The 25,893-nt window shown below is 48.1% G+C and overlaps 1 protein-coding gene across 1 annotated transcript in view; it reads left to right on the forward strand.

Moving 5' to 3' along the window:
• COL6A6 (collagen, type VI, alpha 6) overlaps window positions 1–25,694 on the forward strand; it is a 79,915-nt gene extending 54,221 nt beyond the window's left edge. Inside the window, exons 26-36 of the mRNA XM_004692190.2 lie at window positions 814–849; window positions 1,865–1,927; window positions 5,773–5,835; window positions 6,831–6,866; window positions 6,986–7,022; window positions 8,931–8,942; window positions 11,661–12,154; window positions 13,546–13,642; window positions 17,326–17,997; window positions 19,541–19,634; window positions 24,825–25,694. Coding sequence (XP_004692247.2) covers window positions 814–849; window positions 1,865–1,927; window positions 5,773–5,835; window positions 6,831–6,866; window positions 6,986–7,022; window positions 8,931–8,942; window positions 11,661–12,154; window positions 13,546–13,642; window positions 17,326–17,997; window positions 19,541–19,634; window positions 24,825–25,011 — 1,791 coding nt within the window. The 3' untranslated portion in view covers window positions 25,012–25,694. The remainder of the gene's footprint in view (window positions 1–813; window positions 850–1,864; window positions 1,928–5,772; window positions 5,836–6,830; window positions 6,867–6,985; window positions 7,023–8,930; window positions 8,943–11,660; window positions 12,155–13,545; window positions 13,643–17,325; window positions 17,998–19,540; window positions 19,635–24,824) is intronic.
• Window positions 25,695–25,893: the final 199 nt, after the last annotated feature.

Raw genomic sequence — 25,893 nt, forward strand, 5'->3', positions numbered from 1 at the left:
TGGTACAATCCAGACAAACAGACTTTTCTTGAAGTTCGAACCCTTTTAAAGGGTCGGGATAACCCAAGTGAAATTGTCCAATGTAGATAATGCTAGAAGCTGTCTTTAAAAAAAAGGGGGGGGAGGTAAAATTTCTCTGAAAAAACAAGCTAACTGCATAAAAGATTAAAATTCGTGTATGTGATGTTTATAGTTATGAAAAGAAATAATAAATCCCAGTTGTGGTAAAATGCATTTTAAAAAGCTAACAGAAAGTGTGACAGATTTTTTTCTGGTGGCTAGTTCAGGGCAATGAGAAGTAGAGGGTTTTTCTTTTGTTTCATATTTATTAGAGGAGATGTGACTTTTAGTAATGAGACAACATATTTTAAATGAAATACTTCTTTACCAGGTGGAAATCACCATGCCTCTTTAACCACGGGAAAGTAAAAGGGAATCAAAATAAATGCTGAAACGTGGACACTAGACTTCCCGAATTTTCCACTGGACTCTGTTTTAACATAACCATTTCTGGGACATCTGTCCAAATTGCTTATCCTGTTAATGCCTGCCGCAGAAGAACTGGTTTTAAAAGCCTCGGCTGTATGCATTTGTCCACTTCTCTTGATTTTCATTTTTTGAAAACTAGTAAATAGTTTCATTTAGAACTTAGTGTGTTTCTCAAATGCCGCTATACAATTTCACTTTGAGTTGCTTTAGTTCTTTCTTGGCTCAGAGATGCCTAAATGAATAAGGCAGGAGGTAAATTAAAATTGACATAAACCTACCTTGGTGCTAGGTGCATATATTAATTTTCTCTCCTGCCAATTACAGGGGCAAGAAGGATTTCCTGGAGAAGGTGGACCTAAGGTACCCTTTACTCATGCCTACTTGAGGTCAAGCAGTGATGCCCGGGGCTACAAAATGTACTACAGGACAGTTGCAGGGTAGCTAATTGCAAATTAACACAAAGACACCTTCAGAGGCGGGGGAGGAGGAAAGAAAGGGGTTGGGGTGTTTTGTTTTTTTTTTTAAGATTTATTTACTTATACATACAAGAACTGTGGTACAGGTACAGGTCAGAGGTTGGGGGGTGAGAGGACCCACCAGAAACAGAGCGGCGAGCAGAACTGGCAGGTGGGCTGAAATATCCTACTGAGGGGAGCAGCAGGTGACAGAAGAGGTCTGCTGTGCCATGTGGGTCACTTTCCTGGCTGGGATCAAACTTGAGTTGCAGTGGCTTTGGACAGCTTTGCAGTGCTGTGCTTTAACCTGTTGTGCCACCAGGGAGGGCCCAAGAAAGTTTTGTTTTTTTTTTTAATTTCATGTCTTGTTTCTGAATTAGTAGAAGAAAACATCATCCTTATGTTTCTCCTCAAATGTACACTTCTCTCTCTCCCCTCCCCCTCCCTCTCCCCCGCCCCCCTCGATTGTATATTTTCTTCTTTGATCAAAGGAAAGTAAAATACTCAGAAAACTGCAGGATCCAATTTCCCCTGGCTCAGTTTACCCACTTTGTTTCCATCCCCTTCCCACGTCATTAGCAATGACGTCCTCCGCCTTCAGGCTGTGCCATGTGTTGGAACCATCCCCCAGCTCCCTAAATGCCAAGTGCTCTGATAGGGTCAGGCAAGAAAGTAAAGGGCAAGTTCATACCCTCGCGAACATGAGGACTCAGGTGGTGCTAGGGCCGCAGAGCCGGCGGCCGAGACAATGTGGGTGCAGCATGCAGAGGTGGGAGCTGTGAGGAGGAGCAGGGCCCGGGCAGACCCTTAAGCACAATCAAGGACAAAGACACACCTGGAACGCATCCTGTGTACAGCACGCACGGAGCTGTCGCTCTTTGATTTTTATCCCCTTCATTTTATTTTTCTGTATTTGTTAGGGTGAAATTGGGGACCCAGGTGTGCCAGGAGAAACCGGGCCCAAAGGAGCAAAAGGCAGAATGGTAAGCCCCCGGGTATCAGTGCCTCACAGCCTCAGTTACTTTGACGAGTCCTTTGTCGTGCTTGTAGAGTAACTGGCATTTATTTGTTCGCAAAGACTGGGTATTTCTAAGGCAAACGTGGGCGGGGCAAACTCGTCCTTCCATGTCAGCAAGAGGACTAGGAACTGTTCACTTGTAGTGAATAAACTGACCAGGTCTCACTGGAAGTAAAAAAAATAATAATAATAACAATAACAATAGGATCTTCCGTGTCCAAAATATTTCTTGTACTGCACAAAGAATGTCAGTTTAATCAAATCTCCCTGACTCCAGGAAGATTTTGTTAAACTTTTAAACAATAGATATACCCCGAAAAGCCTTTATCTGGCTCACGAGGGTGGCTCGTGAGCTGTATGAGAAAGTTCCTATTTATCATGTGACTTGATTTGTCGTGATGAGGCCATGGAGGACGGGAGAAGAAGCAGGAGTTTCCAGTGTCTCCTGGGTACCAGCTCCCATGGGTGCCAGTGGGGGAGGATGGGTGTTTGCTTCTGCTAACTTAACCTGTGAATAAATGAGATGACTTTGTAGAACAGAGAATTTTAGAATAACTCTCTCAATACAATTTTTTTTTCCAAGAAGAAAGTGTTCTGATTTAGGCATAGAAAATGATTGTACTGGTCATTTGACTTAAAGGTTTAGGTATCTGAAATGGAATAGTAGGAAAGCAATTGGGGTTTCTCTTCAGAGCAGTGTTGACCTTAGTACCCCATCAATCAGCAGGAAAAAGAAGACACAAAACCTGATACACAAATCCATACGTGTTTTCCAGTTTCATCAACCTACCTAATTTTATTCTGGTCTGTTTCACTCTTTTTTCCCATAAACTTTGACAAGATCTTTATGTACAAAGAGCACATTGAGGCTGTAGGGGTGCACCAAATGAGGAAACCCCTTTCCCTGGTCCTGGTTCCCCCGAGACTGCTTCTCAGCTACAATTCATTTCCTCATCCATTATTTTGGATGACTCTCCTTTAACATTATGCTTGGGGGGTAAAAGGAGGGGATCAAGACTCATATAATTAGAAAGCTAATTGGAAAAGACTTTCAAATTAATGCAGATGTCATCTGGAATGAAATATCTCGGCTCCTTTCCCTCGCGGTAATGGAGCGTTTACCCTTGAACGGGCGCATGCGCGTGAGCTCCGTGGCCGTGGCCGCGGGCTTTCTCGGTGGCACCGGCATCGTCCTTTAAACACAACAACCAAAGAGGAAATAAACTTCTTCTCTTGGCCTTTGTTGGCTTGACGTTCTGTTTATCCTCCACTTTGGCGCAGCTTTTCGATTTTGTTATTTCTCCTGCCAAGCTCCTGCTCCCACGGCTGCTATTTTTGAATCTGTAGTTGCAACGCAGGTTTCTCTGCAGAAGCTGCCGTTTGTGTTGGGAGCTTTGGGTAAAGCTTGGCCTGAAATGTGCCCTCCTTTGTTTTCTTAGACTCGGTCCAGCCCGAGTTTGTTTTCTAAATCTCTACCTTGATTTCTTCTCCACCCACCCCCACCCCACCAACTGAAGCAGATTTTTTGAAATTTTTTCATGATGTGCAACCAGTTTTGTGCAGCTTGGATGTTGGCAAGAATCTGTGCTGATAGCGAGCTTGACACACGCTTCAGAGCGGACTCTCGCCCTGGGAGGGAGAATTCCCACGAGCCCTGCGTGTGACAGCGGCCTCCTGGCCTCGGCCGGCCCCACCCGGCACCGTCCACCGTGTCGCCTCCCGTCCGATAACAGTGCAGCTAACACCAGGACACCCCAATTCTGCCCCCAGGGAGGAGCATCAAGTTTTCCCTAGTCGCAGCATATCTCAGCCTTGGTGGGGACAGGGCCTCTGCCCCTGCCTCAGCTGTCCCCAGGTGGTGGTCTGTTTGCCCTCCTCTGGGGGCTGTCTTTGGCTTTACGTTTCAACACTCCTCTTACATTTTCATTTTCAAGAACTCATTTTTGTTCTCTGATTATGTTCTGGCTTCATGGTTGCAGTGTCTTCTTTCTCTAACCATCCACCGTGGCATTTTTTTTCCCCAGTCATCTTTGCCCGGCACAGTCTCTCCAGCAGTGTTTCTCTGTTTTGCTGTTTCCCACATGCCTAGGGAATGGGCACTGGCTTTCTGTTGAAGGATGGGGGACGCAGGTGCTGATTGGAAACCCCAGGGCGGGTCAACGGCAGCACCAGCTTCGCTGGAGAGCCACCTGGCTGTGCTCTTTACTTAGCAAACGTCTACCAGCTGTGTCTTTCCGCTTTCTTCTTGACCCAGTGCAAGTGCCCTGACACATTACTTTCGACTTCCTGCCTAAGAGTGAAGGTCCAACTGGCAGCTTTCTGGGAGCTACAGAGAAAAGGAGAGAGGAGGGTCTCGCATCACTTAACCGCCATCAGATGTCCTGTTTCCAGGACCGTGTGCTTGGCCTGCAGTCCTGCCTGAAGCTCCCCAGAGCAGATACTTGGTCTACCTCTGTCTCTCGCTAGGGTGGAAGAAGGGTTGTTGTCCCAACTGTGGAGAAAGGAAAAGCGATTTGGAGATTCTTAGGATTTCAGCTAGCCTCCTGTGAGCTTCGCCGCCCCCTTCACCCCCAGAGCTGCCTGGGGCTGCCCGTGCTGAGCCTTCTGGGAACGTGTCACATGGAATACACTTGCCTGTGCTGCTTTGATGCAGCTTTTTCTGATCTGCTAAGTCATTGAACACTTAGAAATTGCTTTTCAGCCTCTAATAGTTTATGACTGTTTCTCATTCTCCCCATCCTAGTCAAGGTTATTTTTGGCCTTTAAAAAAAAAACTGCTATCATTTTAGTAAGACACGGGGCAGAAGCAAAAATGCGTGTATACACTCAACTGCCATTTGATTTCCTGGGGGTAAATCTCTGTGTTGTAAACAACAGGTGCAGGTGCGGTAATTTTCGTTTTTCTTTCTAGGATACTGTAAACATCATTGAAATATCCAAGGGCATTACTATTTATTTGCTGTCCCATAAGCAGTGTTTTTACAAATTAAATTGATTTTCAACAACTTCATTTTTTATTCTTATAAAAGGTCATAAACCTATAGCATTTGAATCAACAAAGGAATGTTGTTGCCCTAATTTTAAAACTAAATTGTTTCTTTTATATTGTTGAATACACATGGAAAAAAATTCATGGCATTTAGTAAATAGTCAACAGCTGTTGTTTTTCTAACTGCTGCTGCTCCCCCATTTCACTGCAAATATTTCCAGCCAATGTTAACTTTTTTTGTTATTTCAAGGATTTTTATATTTAAATGTTTTCTTGGCTCTCATTCAGTTTTTCAGTTAGTTACCTAACTTAGGTCAGAATTTCTCCTTTGACCTACCAACTCCAGTTCTAGCAATCCATGACATAATCAGTATTATGCATATAGCTTTATATTGTGTTACTTACTGTAACAACACCAAATCTTAAATGCCAAATAAAAAAAAAGACTAATTAAATAAATCAAGGTAATCCATGTGGTAGAATACTATGCAGTTGTATAAAGTGCCTTTACCAAAGAATTTTTAGTAATGTGAAAATGTCCAGAAATGTACACTTAATTTAAAAGGCAACAGGAAAAAAACTATAACATTATATATTTACAAGAGTATATATCTTAATCTCAAAAGAATAATATTTATAAACAGGAAAGACATCAAATATTAGCAAGGATTATTTGGGGAGAAGGAAATACTGAGGATTTTTTTCTTCTTTGCTTTTTAGAAATCACTTAATTTTCTAAAATGAAATTGTATTGTCTGTGACATTTAACACACACATGCATATATACAAATATATAATTTTGAAATAAATTCTGTTTTAAGATATCTGCTGGGCTTCCAGGAGCGCTGGGATCCCCTGGAGAGCAGGGACCTCCTGGACACAAGGTAAGCTGAAAACCATACACTAGATCTTTCCAAGTAAAATGCCCCTGGAGATATTGTATTGTCAGTGGAACACAATGGAGTCTTCACTGTCTTCGCAGTTTGGCAACTATTTTCACAATTTTCCCACATTTTAGTGCTCAAAGAGGGGAAGACGCTAATTAAATATTGGTTGCCACTCTTGGGAGGTGGGGAGAATTAAGAGGACAGGAAGACTATTACGCTAAAATGAGATTTCTCAATGATCAGTGAGTTTTGTTGATCAGTCCAATCCTTGTTCTCATAGTAAGTAAGTGGTCAGTGAGTGAAGGAAAGAGAAAATTATCAAAGTTGACCCATATGGAACTTATTACCTTTGGGGTTTGGGTTGGGGGCCTCCAGTGCACTTTTCCTGGGGTGTGTCTTTTTCAAGTAGCCAGATTCACCCTGTTCCAAAGATGAGACTGAGCTCTTGAAATCAGAGCTAGTTCCACTCATCCTTTCTATCCATAACGAGACAGTTATCTATATATATGGTCCTCTTGGAAGACAGTTGGGATCACCTTTCCAGATGTGGGGGTTGAGTCTGGTCCCCTGGACCAGGGACGGGATCAGACACAGGTTTGGCTCTGGCTGCCACTTGGGGGCCAGGTCAAAGCCAGGGGTGGAGGAAACTCAAGCCTCTGCCTTCAGGGGGTGGCGCCACGGTGGCTGAGCCGCATCTAGTCCAGAGCCACCACTGGTCGCTCAGGAGCCGGAGCGCTTCATCCTGAGGTTCTGGGGAGCCCTTGTCATCCAGAGATGGGGGAAGTAGCTTTTGGAGCCTGTGTGCCTCGTGCTTGCTGCCTGCAGTTGATTTCCCTCAAAGGCCTCCCGTGTGGGCGACGGTACCCTACCCAGAGTCTTCCTCTCTTCATGGAAACCCTTCAAGAAGCTATTGCTTTCTGAAGATTCACTTTCTTGCTGTGGATGGAAGTGTCTAGAGTGGAGAAGTCACATGTGTTTGTCTGTTTCCCTAGGGAGTGAAAGGGAGCAAAGGACTGCCTTCATTTTCCGTACGTATCTCCTGGCTCCAGCAGAGAGCTCTCAGCACTCCCGTGAGCGTATTTATTTTTAAACCTCACAACCTGGCAGCCTGTCGGTTAATCCCTTCTGTTTTATTTTTGAACTGCAGATGTGTGAGCTCATTCAGTATGTGCGGGACCAGAGTCGTAAGTACCTGCTTAAAACGGTCAGCCACGGTCAGCATTCATGGAGACAAGGCAGTGAGATGGGCACTCAGCCTCGACACACTGGATTGCCGGCTCCTTAAAACTAGAAACATCAGTGCATGTACTCTGAGCTAGAATTGATGGGTGACTACCCTGTCCTTCTGCCAGTGTATCTGTAAGGACCTGTTCCAAGCCTAACTAATAATACACCTAGTACTTTTAATCTAGGTGAAATTGCCATAGGAGGTCAGAGCCCCGCTGACTTTGAAATCAATCTGTAGAGAATCAGATTGCACTTTGGAAAGTGATTGTTAACACCTGACAGTGGCTGTCAGGTGAATTCACTTGGTGTGAAACAGCCATGATAATAGGGTACCCCAGTGGGAGGGGGCCCTGACTTGGGCTGGCTGTTTATTACTCCTTTCCTGGAAACACATACTTGATTGCTTTTAGCTGAATGGATTGATTTGCTTGTAACATCATTCATTCTGCCATTATTATATTCTCCCTAGAAACTGTAAAAGCAAAAAGGCACTTTGACTTGGCAAATGCTCTTGGTAATTTACTTTAAGCTCCCAATAGCAGCCTCTTCTATCAGTGTTGCGCGAACATCAGGGGAGTTCATGTGGAACCCGAGAGGGTTGACTCATCTGTTCAGTAGTCCATAGACTTGAACAATTGGAGACTGTTCACTGACAAAGGCACCCAGACAACATCCCAAATCAACACTGGGCCTGGAAGGAAGAGTCAGAGGCTCCCTGGAGACATTTCGGGACTTCTGTGTGTCACAAAAGCACACGACACAGGGACCCATGCCTGGACCCTGAAAGTGCAAGGCAGGTGGCCCAAGGCCCAGGGGAACTCTTTCCCCTGGGTAGGGTGACCCCCTGTCCAGCATGGCAGCCATGAGCCACGTGGGACTCTGAGGACTCAGCATCTTAGTGCAGCTAAAACTTGAATTCTTTGTTCCGCTTAATTCATGACAACATAGTCACCTGTGGCTCATGGCGTCAGATTGGACAGTTCAGGCCTGAGCCTCAGCTTCATTTGCTTCCTAGCAACTCCAGCGCCACCGTTATTTATGTGCACGGAGAGCATTAGCCCTTGAACCACATGGGGCGGGCGGCGCAGGTCCACCTCCATGCGGGCTTTCTCGTAAACCTGACAGAAGCCTGCGGAGTGGACAGATGCCCTCTGTACTGCCAGTGGGCTTTCTCTTCCTGCTAACTCTTTCAGTGTTTTCTTCCTCTAGCTGCCTTTATTGTAGAAAGTCAGATATAGCATATAAAAAGTAGGTCAACCAACTATGTATAGTATCAGTGAGCTCAGTAGCAGACCATAAGCTAAGTTTAGGGGGCAGTGAGAAGTGGGGGCAGGGGTTTGCACTCCCAGGGTCAGTTGTGTACTTCCATACCCTCATGCATGCATACAGTATACATACATGTGTTACATGTTACATACATGTATATACCTTCTGTACATGTAGACACATGGCATGTGTAGCTGCGTGCACTATACACCTAGAGCGTATACATATCCAGTAGTTACATGTACATACAACGGATACATGTGCATAAGTAAAACTGACAGCTCTCGATAGCTACATGGGTACACTGGAGCAAAGACAGGTGTTCGGGCCTTTTAGCTTCCAGGCGCAGTGCGCCCCACGGCCTCCTCCCAGGGAGACCCCATCCTGGCCCCCCGACGTGGCACAGCCTGCTGACTGGCTGCCTGCCGCCCCGCCCCGCCCCGCCCCACCCAGCCCACTCCCCCTGGGGGGGACGGTGGCTGGACCCAGAGGCTGAGATCTGTCTGCATTTTCTCCAAACCCTGTCTGTGCCTTGATTTTCGAGTCACACAGAGCTGCTCTGCCGAACAGTAACCGTCTCCTTTGTTCTTCTTCCCCAGCCGGCGGACATGGTGAGTGGTCTTTATTTGCAGCATATTACATACAAGCCCTAAACATCATACATCGGGAAAGATGTGTTTGAACGTCATGTTGTCTGCCGGAGGATTCGAGCTTTCTCTGGGCCGAGTCTGCTGCTTCATACTGGTGGCCCAGACCTGCACTCACAAACCATCCTGCTCTGGTGGCATCTTAGAGCTGTTCTTCAACCAGCTGGTTTGGTTTTTTCATCTTTAATGTTTTCATGATTAACATGGCTATTTTACCTTGCTGATGGATTTTTTTTATGAGTATTTCTCCCTCTCTTTTTATTTGCTTTTTCAGCATTATCATTTCTCTAGTGTGGTGTTAGGGAATAAGAAAGAATAGGAAAAGCCTGGAGAGAGAAAGCAGACGTGAGCCCTAGCCGGTTCTCCGCACGCGCAACTCAGGGGTGCTGCCTGGAGCCCCCTTTCTGATGTTACGTACCAGTCAGGCCTGACACCTCTCATTGCTGGTTTTCAAGTATTGTATAGATGTTTCCTGCATGATGTTTTTATATCACCTACTTGTGCAGCAGCACCCCTATACATTTTTTTATAATTCTAATTGAGTGTTTTTAATTTGTATTGATTTACGATACTATCTGTCGGTTTCTAGAAAACACCTAGGTCTTCCCTGTTTGGTGGCCTTTACACTTGAGTTCTCCCTGCTGCTTTTCAAAAGCTGGCTCCTTTCAGCTCTTCGGCCCAAACCCTGAAGTTCCCACCTCACAGAGTTGCCCCGACAAGGGCATGACCCCTTCCTAAACCGTACCCTCCCACTTTCGAGCTCTTTCATGGAAACCACAGGATTCTGTAATTCTTCCATGTGCGACTATCTAGACCCCCAGGACCTGGCGCTGAAGACGGGGGTCACACCCATCTTATCAGCCCTGTGCTCCACTCCTGGCACAGAGAGGGCACGCGGCAGGCTTTCAGTGAAGATGCGCTGAGTGAGCGCAGACATCAGATGCCCATGGGTGACCATGGGTGGGGAGGGCCCATGGAGCTGGAAGCGGCACTCCCAAGACCCGACTGTCTTTGACAGCTGCCTTCAGACTCAATAAGTTATGCCTTGTCTCTGTTGAGATGCAGTTTGATTTGGTGTTGACTGTTGATTACTAGTCAGATTAAGGTCCCAGGGTCCTGGACCAGAGGAGGTGATGCCCAAACACTAAGGTGACCAGGCCCTGAGGGGCTCTGTGCGCAAGACCCTCCTGGTCAGCTGGCTGATCCCAGGGGCCTCGTGGGAGCAGCAGCATTTATTATCTCCCTGTCTGACCTGTGGCATCTGAAGGTCATGACATCACGGAGATTCCCTTTTGCCCACACACATCTCAACGCCAGGCATCTCAGCTATTATGAAAGCCAGTTTTTTTCTTGTACCCAGAACAAGGAACCGTCCCTTGTTTTATTCTTTTTCACCAGCCAGTATTTGTCAGGTCCCAGACCTGTGGCAGGCACTAGTAATGTGGCAGATCAGAGAGACAGCATCCCTGTCGCCACACGTCATAATTACGGGTGAAGCAAACATTAATCAGATCATCAGATAAATAGAAATTGCCAACTGTGAAAAGTGCAGGGCACTGAGATTAGAATGAATGAATCCATGAATAATAATCCATATTAATGCTTAGATTCAAGTGTAAGTCTCAATTATAATTCAGTGTTGCTCTAAGTAAAAAGGCCTGTTTCTGGGGTAGATTTGCGTTTGTACTGTTCAGTAAAAATAAGTCAGTGAGGCCCTCCCTGGTGGCGCAGCGGGTTAAAGCACAGCACTGAGAATCTAAAGCCGCTTCCGCATGAGTTCGATTCCCGCCTGCCCCAGAGGTGACCACATGGTGTGGCAGACCTCACCTCTCCTGACCCGCCTGCTGCTCCCCTCAGCAGTGTACTTCGTCGATCTGCCTGTTCTGTTCCCCACTCTGTCTCTGGTGAAGCCTCTCACCGCCCCTGAGCCTCTGGCCTGTACCCCAGTTCTGTATGCACAAATAAATAAATCTTAAAAAAAAAAAAAAAGTCAGTGAAAGCTTTCCTCAAGCTTTTCATGACCCGGTTAACAAACACAGTGAAGAGCTCTAGGATGATAATACTTGTGTTAACTGAGCACCTATTGTGTGCCAGGCACTGTGACCTAAGAGGTCTGTTAATCCTTGACCCAGGACTGTGCAATGGGGGCTTTCAGCTGGGATTTTGTAGGGGGCAGAGAGAGTGAGTCAGTTCCTCGCACTTCCTGCAGCGCCTGAGGTCCCAGCACTGGGGTCTGTTCTCTGCACTGTGTAAACTCCTTCAGTCTTGCTGGAACTTTCCACAGAGCCTTTGTTCCCTTTTCTTTCTGGCTACAAACTTAACTGAGTAAACTTCCAGCACTAACAATGCCGCCGATTCAGACTCAGTAGGTAATGCAGCAGATCTCCTACCCAGGAATTCTTCATTATTTACAGGCAATTGGGTAATTAATGTACACATTGCACTAAAAAAAAAAAATGCACTGGAGTCCTTTTCTTGTTCTTTAAGAAAAGAAATTCAGTTTTTGGAATAGAATTTGTACCCATTCGAGGTTTCGATACCATTTTAAGTCTCTGACATTTGAATTGGTCATGCTTATTCACTCTCTAAATATTCCACTCTGGCATTTCACGTTTTTTTGCCATCTCTGTGTTTTGCGTTGTTGTTTGGCTCCGTGATGAGGTTCGGGGTCTTGTCTTTCAGGGAAGCCAGAATGTCCCGTGCACCCGACCGAGCTGGTGTTTGCTTTAGAGCAGTCCCGGGGCGTCACCAAGCAGGACTTCAAGCGGATGAAGGAGATGGTGGCCTCCGTGCTGAGGGGCATGAGGGTGCGGGAGAGCAGCTGCCCGGTGGGCGCCCACGTGGCGGTGCTCGCCTACAACTCCCACACCCGGCACCTCATCCGCTTCTCGGACACCTACCGGAAGCACCACCTGCTCCGGGAGATCGAGGCTTTGCCCTACGAGGAGTCTTCGGAGGGCGGGGAGATTGGCCAAGCCATGCGGTTTATCTCCAGGAATGTCTTCAAGCGCATGCTTCCCGGGCCTCACACCCGGAGAATTGCCACGTTTTTCAGCAGCGGCCAGTCTGCCGATGCCCAGACCATCACCACGGCCACCATGGAATTCAGCGCCCTTGGCATTGTCCCGGTGGTGATCGCCTTCAGCAACGTGCCCTCTGTCAGGCGCGCCTTCTCGGTAAGAGGGTCCAGCCTTTGTATCCTTTGCTAGGCCCCACAGGATAGCCTGGAATGGCGGCACGGTCGTGGCGCCCGGAGGCTGTAGCTCTTCCCGTGCATCCCCCTGATGGGTGAGGTTGCTCTTCCCAGCGCATGAGTGAGAAACAGCCGAGGATGTCACCTCTGGGGGGGGGGGCGGGCTCACAGCAGAGAAGTGACACTGTCAGGGTGCAAACCAGGTTTGCTTCTCCCCGGCCGCCCCCCCCCCAGGTGTGAAGATGGTAAACCAGAAGACCCATGGGACCTGGGAGGTGTCACTGTGACCCGGCACTAGTGTTGCCATATGTGAAAACCCATCACCTCGTTTAAGAAATGTCACCGAGCGTGTAGATTCCTGACTTTGAGCAGGAAGAGCCATTCCTGTTAGGGCTCTTTAGCTGGAGGAATGAGCCTTCGTGCAGAGTCCAGAGTGAGCCCCTGGGGCCATGATGGCGGGCAATGCTGGGGCAATGAGGCTCAGCTGCAGGGCCAAGCACAGGGTCCCGCTGGCCCCTGCAAAGCGTCCATCGGCCATCGTGAGCAGCCGACTCCTCAGGAGAGGCAGAGGCCCGGTCCAAACCACTGTCTCCCACCACATATGACGCCGGTGGAATCGTCGAGAAAGAACACTCAGTCCAAGGGTCACCTCTGAGGCATGAGCTGGGATCACACCTCCAATTTCCCTGTCCCTCACCTCAGAGGCTGTCGCTAACTGATGAGCTCTCCCATCTGCCACTCTCTAGCCTCAGGTGCCCCTGCCTGGGCCTGGAGCCCACTGGGGGGTGGGGGTAAGGGGTGGTTCACTCGCAGCACAGCTGTCTGGCCCGGGCTCTGCCCGGGGTCCACATGGCAGAGCAGCTTCCACCTGGTTCCAGGGAGCCCGCGGACAGCGATGAAGCAGGTCCCGCAATTTCATGGGGTTCTCTCTGGGACGTGGGAGGTGGCACCACCCCCTTCCTTGAATGGCTTCCACATCCAGTGTCTCTGGATCAGCCCCTTCATCTTTCTCCGAGTTTCTGTGTCCTCGTCTGGGTGATGAGCATAAGAAAGAACTCCCGGCCCTGAGCTAATAGGCAGGGACGTGTGGCTGACAGCACACAGCGCCCGCCTGCGCCCCCACGCACGCTCAGTTGTGACTTCAGGTAACGCTCACAGTGCCCGTTAGCTAGTTGTGCGATTGTTCCTTTTTACAGATGAGGAAACAGAGGCAAAGTCGGTTTTCACATGGCTAAGAGGAGAGTCAGGCCTTGCCGAGCCGCCCCTGGCCCTCTGGGAAGGGCAGTGCTGAGCTCTGGGAAGCTCATGCTCAAACAGCCACTGCAGGTCCCGCAGGCCTCCCAACAGCTCTTTCTCTCCCTCTGCACCTTGTAGATTGACGACACTGGCACATTCCAAGTCATTGTGGTTCCATCCGGGACTGACCACACAGCAGCACTAGAGAGACTGCAGCTGTGCACTTTCTGCCACGGTAAGACCCACCGAGAGCGAGATTTGGTCAGGCCCGTTAAGCGCTGTGAGTCATCGTTGGCAGGAGGGCTGGCACTTGGCAGAGGGGCTAAGCGGTTGGGGAGCCTTCCCCAGAGCCCCGGGCTCCCCCCGCCACCCGGCGTCATCCACAGATGGAGCCTGTCGGCGCAGTGAGCTGGGCTCCTCCTGTCTGACGGTGTCCTCCACGTGGCGGTTTCCAGGAAACCAACGACTTTTAGAAACCTCAGCTTGTCTCGCTGCCAGGTGATCGTGCTGTCATATAGGTTTGTGTTTTCTCCATCGCCGGTGTTCACAGCCCCCAAGAAACACTTCACGGCAGTTCAGCCGCCTCCTGCCTCCTTGCAAACATGTTTCAGCCGAGTAGAAGTGAAATTAGCAGAAATTCATGGCGCTTCACTGGAAAGATTTTTATGGAGTCCCAAGTGTTAAGCTTTGGGAAAGATCTGCAGGGCCATGTTGCCTGTTATGTTTTTTAACCAACCTAGAGATCAAGCCGGAAAACTAGCTAGACCTGCATCTGAGTCTAGCAGTTTGAATGTCCTAGCGCTGAGGAAAACAGCTGAGGTTCCTTCTGGGTGAGATCGTCCGCCGTTTACCTGCTTGGCGTAGTGATGATCATGCGTCCTTAAGCGCACAGTGCTACAGGTGCGCTAACCATTGCACTCAGTCCTCATAGTCGTCCTGAAATATCCGCACCATTACTGGCGCCATTTTACAGATAATGAAGGTGGGAAATGAGAGAAACTGCTTAGGGCCTCACATCCATAAATAAATCAAATCCAAGAAAGCTATTTTTAATCTTTTTTTTTTATTACAAAGCTTATTTTTACATCATTTTGCACATATTTTTTTCCATCTCGATTGTAATCCCCGTGGGTTTCCCATCACCAGATCACCCCTGTGCCACCACCCTAGTCCCGTGCATTTCCCTCCCTTCCCCCCCCCTGTTTTTGATCCCATTCCCCACTCCACCCCCACAGAATGTCTCTGGTCTATGGTTGTTCATTATTTTTGTTATTTTCTCGCCTGGTCCATTATACTCCTGCTATGAGTGAAACCATCTGGTATTTTTCTTTTAATCTTTATTTTTTTTAATTAAACTTTTTATTTTCTTACATTGTTGCCCATTTTGACAAAATAAGGGCCTATGCCAACGGATGGAGCCCAAATCCCTCCCCAGGCCCACATGTGCCACTGCTGCCTTTGCGACACACCAGCGGCTGTTGCAGGTGACATGTTTGAAAGCGCAAGTGGGAACGTGGGGGGTGGGACGCACCCCCGCAGCATGGTCAGGAGCTACCTGCGGCAGGCAGCCTGCCAGGGCCTCCCCGATGGTTCTGCACCCCGGCGGGTGTGGAGAGGGAGACCGGTTGGAGGGCAAAGTCCCCCTCCCCAGTCACCAGGCTTCTCCACTCAGGTGTAACCACCAGCACATCACCCAGGCACGCCTGTAGCTAAGATACGGAGACCTAGCTGCCAAAACAGATGAGCAAGATGTGCAAGATGTGGTATATTTCCGTAGTGGAATATTACTCAGTGATCAAAAAGATAAAACGGATGCCATTTGCAGCAGTGTGGATGGAGAGAGAAGGGGTTATGCTAATTGAAATAAGTCAGAAGCAAAAAGAAAACTATCAGATGGTTTCATTTATAGGAAGAATAGAAGGAAACCAAACAAATGCTCAAAATTTTTAAAAAGGCAAAATTTAAGCAACTATAGATGTGAGGCAAAAAGTCATGGGCTTCCTGGAAACCGCCACATGGAGGGTTAGAGAGAAGAGACCAGGGGGTGATGGCGACCGTTCCAGGGAGCTGCAGCTCGGGGCTGAAGATCCCACTTTACACTTCCTGAAACTCACTGAGAAAGTGCTTTGCCCTTCTCCGCCCTGAATCAATGCGGTGCCAATGCTTGCCCTGGGAATGCCCTCACAGGGAGCTGGGCCCTGGGGAGGGGGACTTTGCCCTCCAACCGGTCTCCCTCTCCACACCCGCCGGGGTGCAGAACCATCGGGGAGGCCCTGGCAGGCTGCCTGCCGCAGGCTGCCCCCCAGCAGCTCCTGTGCCGACCATGCTGCGGGGGTGCGTCCCACCCCCCACGTTCCCACTTGCGCTTTCAAACATGTCACCTGCAACAGCCGCTGGTGTGTCGCAAAGGCAGCAGTGGCACATGTGGGCCTGGGGAGGGATTTGGGCTCCATCCGTTGGCATAGGCCCTTATTTTGTCTCTGAGGCATTTAATGGAGGATTTTTTGGCAGTTTGCTGTTTTCCATTAAAAAATTTAAGCAAATGGGCAGCCTGCTGTCCCTGATTCCAGAAACTGCCTTGCACACAGGTGTGTCTCCTGTCACCTCCCACTGAACACGGCCATGAAATCTCCCTGGACGGGGAGCACGGCTGTGCAGAGGCCGTGCCCAAGCCTGACCTGGGGAACTCATGGCACCCCCTGGGGTCTGCATGCTGGGTGTTGGGCGCCCATCTCGTAGAGCTTTTACTCCCGGCGGGGTCCGTGGCCAGCTATTGTGCGCATGCTGTTGTACGTCTCTGGTTTTCCAAGAGGCCGTTCACAGTCTTCTGCCATCAGCTACCGCGGAGCATCAGGGACTCTCAGTGGGAGCTGAGAGACTCCTGAGGTCACGTCGGCACCTCACCCTGCAGCTAGACCCTAAGCCTGTCCCAGGAGACCCGATAAGGTGGCCAGATTGGGTCCTGGCACTCAGGCCCAGGGCCTCCCCCCACTACACCCCTGTCTCCATTGTGCCTTACACTAGACTACTGACTTAACCCACAGAACCTTCTAGAAGCACTGCTGTATCCTTTGGAAAATGGTTTTAACCTCCCTGGCTTCAGCCTCTTCTAAAAATTAGAAGATCACTTGAACTCTAAGAGCCTTCCATTTCCATTTTTTATTAATCCCCCTGAATATTCATTGTGGTCAGATCTCATAAAATTCACTATGATTTTATTACTACACATTCTTTTTGTAAATGAGATGTGCATATTTATAAGAAAACGATCTCACACTTTTGGAACCCATTAATAGGCAGTATTTATAGCTATTTAATAAACACATACTGAGTTTTCAATTAAAAGCACCGTGGAGATGTAAATGGGAGTCGTGACTTTGTCCTTAACGTTGAATGCACTGATAGACATTGACTTATAAACCTTTATTTAAATTGAAATAAAGGATTTATTGGTTTTTTTCCGCTCTCACTTCTTAAGTAGATTACTTTCCAGAGAAGGAACAGAGTGAGCAGAGCAATAAGGTCGCCGGCCTCACCTCTGTCATCCAGAGATGGAGCAGTATTTCATGTCAGGATTCAGCACACCCTACAATTTTGCATGAGCAAAATTATCCACTTCGGTCCTCAGGGACCAAACACCACCGAGGTTAAGCATCACTGGAAAGCAGCTTAATTTTAAGACTGACAAGAGCCTTATAAATGGGCCCCACACCCTGGGCGGGGGGTGGTGGTATTCTTTACTTCAGGGCTGGCAATGCAGGCCGCGCCTGAGAGACCTTCCTGTCGCTGAGATCAGGGCCAGTTGGTGGCCATCTTCACAGCAAGGCTGATGGGGTTTCTGAGTGTCTGCATACCTGCTTGCTCCTGCTGCCCTGATCTGCCTTTCTGTTCAGTAACCCCAGTGACTTTGGCCCTCAGATGTGTGCAACCCAGACGCCTCTTGCCATGAAGTGCGACCACTCACCCTGCTCTCCTATGTGGACGCTGCCTTCCTTCTGGACAGCTCTCGGCAGGTGGGCGATGCTGAATTCGAAGACATAAGAGGCTTCTTGGCAGCCCTGTTGGATCACTTTCAAGTGGCTGACGAGCCAGAGACCTCTGTCACTGGAGACCGGGTGGCCCTCGTGAGCCACGCTCCCCCCGACTTCCGACCCAACACGCAGAAGAGCCCCGTCAGAGCCGAGTTCAACCTCACCACCTACCGCAGTCGGCGCCTCATGAAGAGGCACGTGGAAACCTTGGTCCAGCAGCTGAACGGCGATGCGTTCACCGGCCACGCCCTGCAGTGGACGCTGGACAATGTCTTTTTAAGTGCACCCAACCTGAGAAGAAACAGAGCCATATTTGTGATATCCACTGGGGAGACCAGTCACTCAGACAGGGAGACGTTGAAGAAAGCATCCCTGCAAGCCAAGTGTCAAGGATATGCCCTGTTCGTGTTTTCCCTCGGCCCTGCTTGGAATGACAAGGAACTGGAAGATCTTGCCAGCCACCCTGTGGATCAACACCTGGTCCAGCTTGGCCGAATTCATAAGCCTGACCACAGATACAGTGTGAAGTTTGCGAAGTCCTTTATAAACTCACTCAGGCGTAAGTCATAAAATGTTCTTCCTTGCACATTGAGGGGGGTAAACTTGGTATTTCCACATCGAGGAGTCTTAGGAACCCCTTGTTTGTTTTTAAGGGCATTGTGGGGTCAGAAAGGAAAACACGTAATGAGGAGTGGTGGAGGGAGGGAACCTGCTAGGCCTTTGTGTTCTGGCTCTTCTCTGCGCTCCGATGGCGCCTATGGAGAAGCAGTCGTAACAGACAGCTGCTCACATCTGTCCACATGGAGCAGTATAGTCTGGGTGTGAAGTCTCACACTCAGCTACAAAGGAGAATCCCTTGCCAGCTAACATTAGCACCCTGCCCTTTGATGGCAAATCCCAGCAGTTAACATGCCAGAGAGAGAGCCCAAGAAAAATGAAGCAATTCTTGGCTTTGCTTTTTACAAGTTCCAAAAAAGGGCTTGAAGTGTTAGGAGACGCCCTTTACCTTTCAAAGTGAAAGCTACGTCCTCGAAACACTTGCTCTGCTTGTTACCAATGTTTTGTGATGCTAGGAATTAGTGCAACTGTCACCCATGGAAAAGAAACACGGGCATGTATCTGGGCGGGAGCTTGCCTGGGGAGCGTGCAGGTGCATGGACACACTCACCTGCCTTGCGTCACTGTGCTCGTCAGACCCTGCCTCTCTCAGTGCAGGTCGGAAGCAGATGAGTGGCCAAAGTCCACCTGGTGACTGCCCCCCCCCCCCGTGGACTCCACTGCAGCTCATCTAAGTGGTCGTGGCCTGGGTGCAAGTAGAGTCACCGCGGCCAAACCCGCACATCTTCTAAGCAAGGCGGTAGTCCACTGACAGATGTCTGGTGCTTGCAAGTTAACACACACACACAAGTCAAGCTCAGGTGACCAGTGGGAGGGCTCTTGTGGCCATGGGTCACCCAGCCCGCAGTGCACAGACGCCCTGAAGGAGCAGCCCAGGTATTGACCGGCTGCCTGAGGACCCTGGGTCACCAGAGGACACTTGTGCTGAATGCTTCCAGAAAATAGCACACTTTTTAAGTTTCCCATCAAAAAAATGGCTTTGAAATGTTTAAATGGTATGGAGTGAGGCACACCTGGATATTATGTAAATTTAATTTCAAATGAAATGAGCCCCTAATGAAGTAAATCCAGGAGGGTGTCACTGTTACTGTTGTTGATGATGCGGTGACCATGAAGGGAATTTCCCTTTCTCCTTGCAGGTGAAGATCCCAAAGGAGGGGGAAAAAAAAAACATTCTGATGAGTTCCTGACCCTCAGAGACCAGACTTTTAGAACTGGCTCATAATACTTTCTCTAAGGCTTAACCAACTTTAGCAACTAAGGGCATCTTATTGAAAGGTGGACTTGTGTTTCTCTACCTGTAAATTTGACAGTTCCCCCCTCCCCAAACCCCGTGTTAGAGACGAGCACCTGCTTTTATCTCACATGGGCAGCTTCATGGTTGTGATTCTTTGATGGATTTTGAAAGCAAAGAAGAGACACATACAGAGATTACAATGTTAATGGCCATGAGTAAGAGACTCATCAGAGTTTTCTCTTCTTAGGTACACTCAACAAATACCCACCAATAAACTTCAAAACAAGGTGCAGTAGGATCAGCTCCACAGACCCGAAGCCGCCCCCACGGCACATGCAAAGGTACCTGCTGGGTGAATGTATCCCTCCCTCTCCTGGGCTACTTTGGCCATGCTCTCTCCTCCTCCTCTTTATACTGCTTGAACCAGATTTCCTGCTCCAAGGCATTTAAATAGAGTTGGACAGAACAAGAGATCTCTGGAAATAACCAGTTGATTTGAAAAATAGCCAAATAGAGGGTCTTCTAAGTGTTAAATCTGATGGCTGAAATGTAGCTAACGTCCAGACCTTGGCTTCTGAATGCCATTCCCCATTCAAAGGAGCTGGCGTTTCTGGGAGAAATACCTGATTCTAGATGGCAGCAGGACAACTCGTTATGGCTGAAAATAAGAAAGTGGTCAAAACTAATCTCAAAAGGTGTCTGAGTCCCACTGGTCTCATTTTGGACAATTTGAACACCCCCCAAAATGATGATGATATGGATTTAAGACCATTGACTTTAAAAAATTCACAAGTTTGTATAAAACCCAAAAGGAAGGGAGGAGAGAGAAGTCTTTTTATAGATGTGTAGGAGTGCACTTGCAAATAAGTGTAGAAGAAATGCTAGAATCAGAAAACAGCTGATCTGCAGTCCCCAGTGTAACATGAACTGAGTCAGACTCGGATCAAGGATGTGGAAACGCTGGTGCAGTCTGTTGAGGAGCAAACTATTCAGTCTCACAGGCCACCACATGCTATTAATTACAAAGAGGCAGAGGTTCATGTGGGTAGTGAAATCTGGCAGGCAGCAACCACTTTTCACCAGCGTCTGACTTTACGAGCCTTCGAGAGTGATGCAGTGGGAAACTTGAACGTCACTAGGTTCAGTGATTCAAGTGATTCTTGCCGACAGTGTTTGACCCAAGCTTAGCAATGCAGAAAACGCTGGACAATTCCAGATTGTGGGATGGGCTTCAGAACACCTGGCCTCTATTCTTCCTAGGTCTCACTGTCGTGAACAAGAGAAGGAAGTCAAGTGCTGATCCAGAAAGGGAGAGATTCAGGAGACATAGCAGTCAAATATAATGGTGGGAACTTTGGCTCCTAGGTCAGAAAAACAAAGCTTGTATGACTGGCATTTGCGAGGTCCTTGGAGAAATTTGAGCAGTATGTTGGATGTGACTGTTGTTTTGTGTGGTTATGGCACTCATTTAAATGGTATTCATTTAAGAGGCCTGGTTGAGTATTTAAGAACAGCGTGTACCATAGCCATGGGAAGTCCTCCAGGCAAGACGTAATTGGTATTTGCTCATATTCAGTTCTTTACAATCTTCTGTAAGTTTAATAATTTTTGAAATGAGACGACTTTCAAAACGCAATGGATGGATTAAATAGGAGTAGACACATCTGAAGAGAAGCATAATGATGCAAAATAAAGTTGAGGAAATTCCTCAAAATATAGATATAACAAGTTTAGAAACAGAACAAATACGTAGCACTAGATACTAATCAAAATAGTATATGTCAAAACTGCTGGGGTGTGTCAGAATTTATAATTTATAATTTTTATATGAGGGGAGTTCTTAAAACTCTAAAAGCTAATGAGCTACATAGGGAGACAGAAAATACCCAAAGAAAGGAATGAGTAGAACAATGTACTTTTGGTGAGGATATAAAAGAAGATATCAACAAAAGCAAACAAATAGTCATATATTTTGGCATTTATCACGTCTTGCCTTTATGGACATTACTCACTTTCTTAAAACCTAGAAATAACTGAAATCAAGCAGTGAGGAGAGTGCTTGTTTCTGCAGTCAGGCAATCATGTGGAACTGAAAGGCGGAAATCACATGCGCGCCAGCCCCTGGGCACTGCATTTAAGCAAACATGTGTTCGTGAGAACCAGCCTGAGAGGGGCCCCCAAAGCCAGACACCGGCCCCATCAGCTCTGAGCCTTTGAGCATCTCTCCTCTACCGCCACTGCCGGGGAACTGTCCAGCAAGGGCCTCCTGAAGTCGGGCCCTAACAGGCCTGTGCATGAAGAGCGGGGCTCCCCCTGCTGCAGGTGTCTGGGAGTGTGGGAAGGGGCCTCGCTTTTGTTTGCGCTGGGCTGGCTGTCCAGCGTACTGGCCGTGGCCAGAGCAGACGCAGGGCCAGCCAAAACCAGCTCAGAGGCATTTTTGGAAATCACTGTTTGAAGCACATGGGCAGGACAAGGAGTCACAGTGCTTTGGGGTGGGAAGTTTCTTCCCCCTTCTCTACTGTTTCCCCTTCTCTGCTTACACTGGCAGCACAGCTTCTCTTATGTATCCTCCGACATGTCAGGGAGTGGCTGACGTTGGAGATGTGTCCACACTGCTGCGACCTCCCTCGTGGCATGCTAGGCTGGCTCTCCCCAGGCCCTCGCTAAGTGGCCACGGCTTGCACTAACAGGTGACCAGCTATGCAGCTGCTGCTGGGCCTCCCTGCCTGAGGCTCTCAGGAGGGATGAGGACAGAAGGCGCACGGAGGCTGGAGGGAGTGGAGCATGCCTGTTAGGCAAGAGGCCGGGTCATAACGACACCCCCAGGACTGAGAACTGCGTAAAAAGCAGGCCCCAGTGTGGAATCTGAAGAAATACAGGTAGAAAGAAGCTCGTTCTTACTAGATAGAAAAGAAACAACACTGAGCCAAGTTAGAGGCCACCAAGGTGACAGATGGCCAAGGGAGGTGAGGCTGCAGGCCACCTGTCTCTCAGCAGGCAGACCCACTTGGAGACACTAAGACAGCCGCCTGCACTCGCTTCATCCAGGCCGGGAAGCCCCGTGCCAGGTTTTAAAGTGGTGACAGCCCAAAGCAGAGCAATCAAATTGTAAAAATGGACAGTTACCCATGCCATATGAACGATGCATCTGTTGCAATTCTGTGTTCCAAAGTACGTTTTCTGGACACACAAAACATGTTAGGATAAAAAGAATTCTGGAAGCAGAAGCATCTTGTCAGCGTTTCCTACCACGCTGTGTACCTGTAGTTACCTCGGAAACTCGGCATGGCCGACGCCGGATCAGCCACAGCCATGGAAGAATCTGACCGCCGAGAACCGAAATCTGTAACTAGTCCACCCATCTCACTTTGTCTCAACGCCACATCTTCCCTGGAGCCAGGCACAAATGGCAGAAGGAATGTTTTATCCCTGTGTCTTCATCTTGACTACCTATTGGAGTTACCAAACTGCAAAGTGCTTGAATCCGAAGGAGAGGAAGTTGATGACTCCCAACTCATCAAGTCATTCTTGCCAATACAGATGCCCGTGCACACTGCAGTGTTGGGGGGGGGGCGAATTCAGAAGTTATATTTAATATGTTCCAGTCTTTGGAGAACAAAGACATTTCAGGGATGTTGTGAAGGAAAGGGCAGGCAGGGCCTGCTGGCGAAGAGGCTGCCAGTTTAGCACACAAGACGAGAACCTTTATAGCCAAGCTCACCACTGATGGGCCCCAGCATGGAGAAGGGAGTGGAGGACGTATAACAATAACCTCGGGCCTTCATGAAGGGGTGTTCCCAACGTGGGAGAATGGACTCCCATGGACATTGGAGCCACTCGGCCTGGGCATACAACTATGACTTCAGAGAACTTTGGATCATAATAGTCTAGAAATAATACAGCGAAGAGCAAAAATGGGGGGTAAGGAGTGAGGGGGGTTTTGAGGCATTGTGGTTCAGGGAGGATCTGTGTAACTGTCTGTGGTGTGTGACAGACAATCGAAATTTTAAATTTTCTGTATCTTTCACTTTACTTAGTTTGTACATAGTGATGTCTTGGTGAGAACCATCTGAGTCATAGCTGGTGAAAGTGCAGGTCATGGTGAATGTTGCCTGTTCTCTTGGTCTGTTTTGGAATTTTCTAACATCTTCCTTTGACCACAGTTCAGCTCCTGAGGCTTATCAGTGTTGATAAACATCTTCTCATGCCTCCAGGCACTCTTCCAATCTTTCTCTGACTATGCAGTCTTGTGTGCCCAGGTCCTCCCACCTTCTTAGCTGCCCAGGCAACCCCAGGGGAAGTAATCTCAGTACTATTCATGGTGTCCTGAAATAAAAACCTAGTAAAGTGGAAATAGCAAAGAACTTCGTATCAGAGGAGTTGGGCTGCAGTCTCTTGTCCCTGACCTCCCTTGTATGCACCTCAATTTCCTCACCTGTAACTAACAGAACACCAAGTTGGGAACAAGTGTAGGGGATTTCAGCTGTTGCTCAAAACATAAGTTGTTTCTATCCCCATTTTCACACCCGAAGTAACAAGGGTCACTCTAACGTGATTTGTGTAGAGCTGGTCAGCTGGTAAGTACAGGAGTTAGAATATAAGTTTGGGCACCCAGAGCCCTCAGACCACCTCCCCCTACAGTTGTTTGCCTGAAGTTACTCATTTCCTGACTGTATAATGCAGTAGCCACTGGCTTTCAAGTTAATGAAACTTCAAATCAGTTCTTTGGTCACAGTAATCACATTACTGAGTGTGCCACAGTCACAGCTCGTGGCTGCCATATTGGCCAGTGAAGATTATAGAACATTTCTACCAGCACAGAAAGTTTTATTGGACAGGCTACAACTTCTAGGTACTTGGCATCGATGGCGTCCTGATTTTTCTGAGTCTGGCATTCTAGACCTTCTAGAGTCCTCCAGTTCTCGCGACTCGCACCCTTTGTGTGTCTACCAGGCTGGTGGCTCTCACTGTACCCAACACAGCACCATCTATAGGGCAGGTTGTAAACACTTGGACAGATGGATGGGTGGATGGATAGATGGAAGGAAGAAAGGCAGGGAGGGAAGAAAGGAGGAGCATTCATTTGTACTTTCATTAGACAAACATTTTAGACATGTACTGTCTTCTAAGTTCCTGGGATTTCTGTGGTGACTGAATCTGGTCTATGAAACCTACTTTCTGCCTGGGAGTGGGGAGAGTAAAGTGGGATTGAGTAAACTATCGGAATGTTGGTCTCGAAGGAGGTGCCCTTTGAACCCAAGCCCAAATAACCAAAAGAAGCCAACCATATGAAATGCTGGGCAGAACATGAAGAAACTGCTGTTGAAGTCCTGCTTATGCATACTTTGAGGAGATGTTTTGCTCTTCAGCTTCTTAGCCCAGTATAAATCCCCAGTTTAATGATCTTAATAGAATTACCCTAAGATGTTACAAAGAATGAATACAATTCATTTAGAAAGATGGATTGATATCCTTTATTGAAGTTGAAATGTTATTTATCTCCTCTCATGTTCTCCTCTTTCATTTTATAGCTTCGTTCCCAGACCAGAAAACGCTGCTCTCAGAGGAGATATCCTTCGGAAGGCAAAATACTTTCAAGATAATAAGTTTCTTTCAAGACTAGCAAGAGGCGGGAGAGATACTGTTCAAAATTTTGCCAGAAAGACATCTCAGGCCTTTCAAAATGAGAAAAAAGTGATAAAAACTTCCCCCAAGTGACATGATAAACCAAAACCTCAAAGAATCTCACCTTACAAAGCGTGATAAGACTCTGCACTTAACTCACCGCTCCGCTGCAAGGACGGAAGACTGTGGCCGCCTGTGTTCGGGGTCCACCTGGGCCGCGCAGGCCTCGGCCAGAATGTCAGCCGCAGTGCTTGGTGTCAGGATGGCTCTTGCCCATTCGGCCCCTCCTGCCAGTTGCCACAGTCTCTAACCAATAGGTTCATTAAAGGATGGATGAATGCCGTGTTTGGGAAGCCCGGGGCGATCCCACGGAAAGGTAAACTGTGCCCCGTGTACGCCCGTGCGTGACGCCGACTCGCCTTCTCTCCACAGGCGGTCTGTGCAGCCCACTTTCTGCAAGTCTTTCTCAGTCTCGCAGTGTGAAAGCTCCTGTTTAACTGAAGGTTCATGTTTTGCAAGACCCCAACTTATACTCCAGAAAGCAATGCTGTTTGTGTCATAATTAGGAAATCTGACTTTCAGTGATGAGTCCATAATACATCACTGTCTGAGTGGATGGGCTAGTCCAAGTGGGCTTATGCTAGAAGATTCCTCCCACCTTCTGCATGTTTGCTTAGACAGGTAGCAGAGGCTAATTTTCGCCTCCTTCAGAAAAATTCATTATCTTCCCCAGAGTGTAAATCATTGCTTTTTAGCAGGAAGTTCCCTCACCATGCTTGGTCATTTGAATGGACTTTTATTCTTTATCTTTTTTTTTTTTTTTTTTTTTTTTTTAATAACAACACACCCTTTAGATGAGAAAAGACACCTCGTCCTGGGTGAAGCTGAGCTCCTGTGCCATCAGGGCTGTCTGGTCAGTGCAGAGCAGTGCCAGACTCATGGCGGGGTCCGCCAAGAGCCTTAAAGTGCATGAGC

Source organism: Condylura cristata, unplaced genomic scaffold (genome assembly GCF_000260355.1).
Source record: "Condylura cristata isolate star-nosed mole 26May11 unplaced genomic scaffold, ConCri1.0 scaffold00033, whole genome shotgun sequence".
Taxonomy (NCBI): Eukaryota; Metazoa; Chordata; class Mammalia; order Eulipotyphla; family Talpidae; genus Condylura; species Condylura cristata.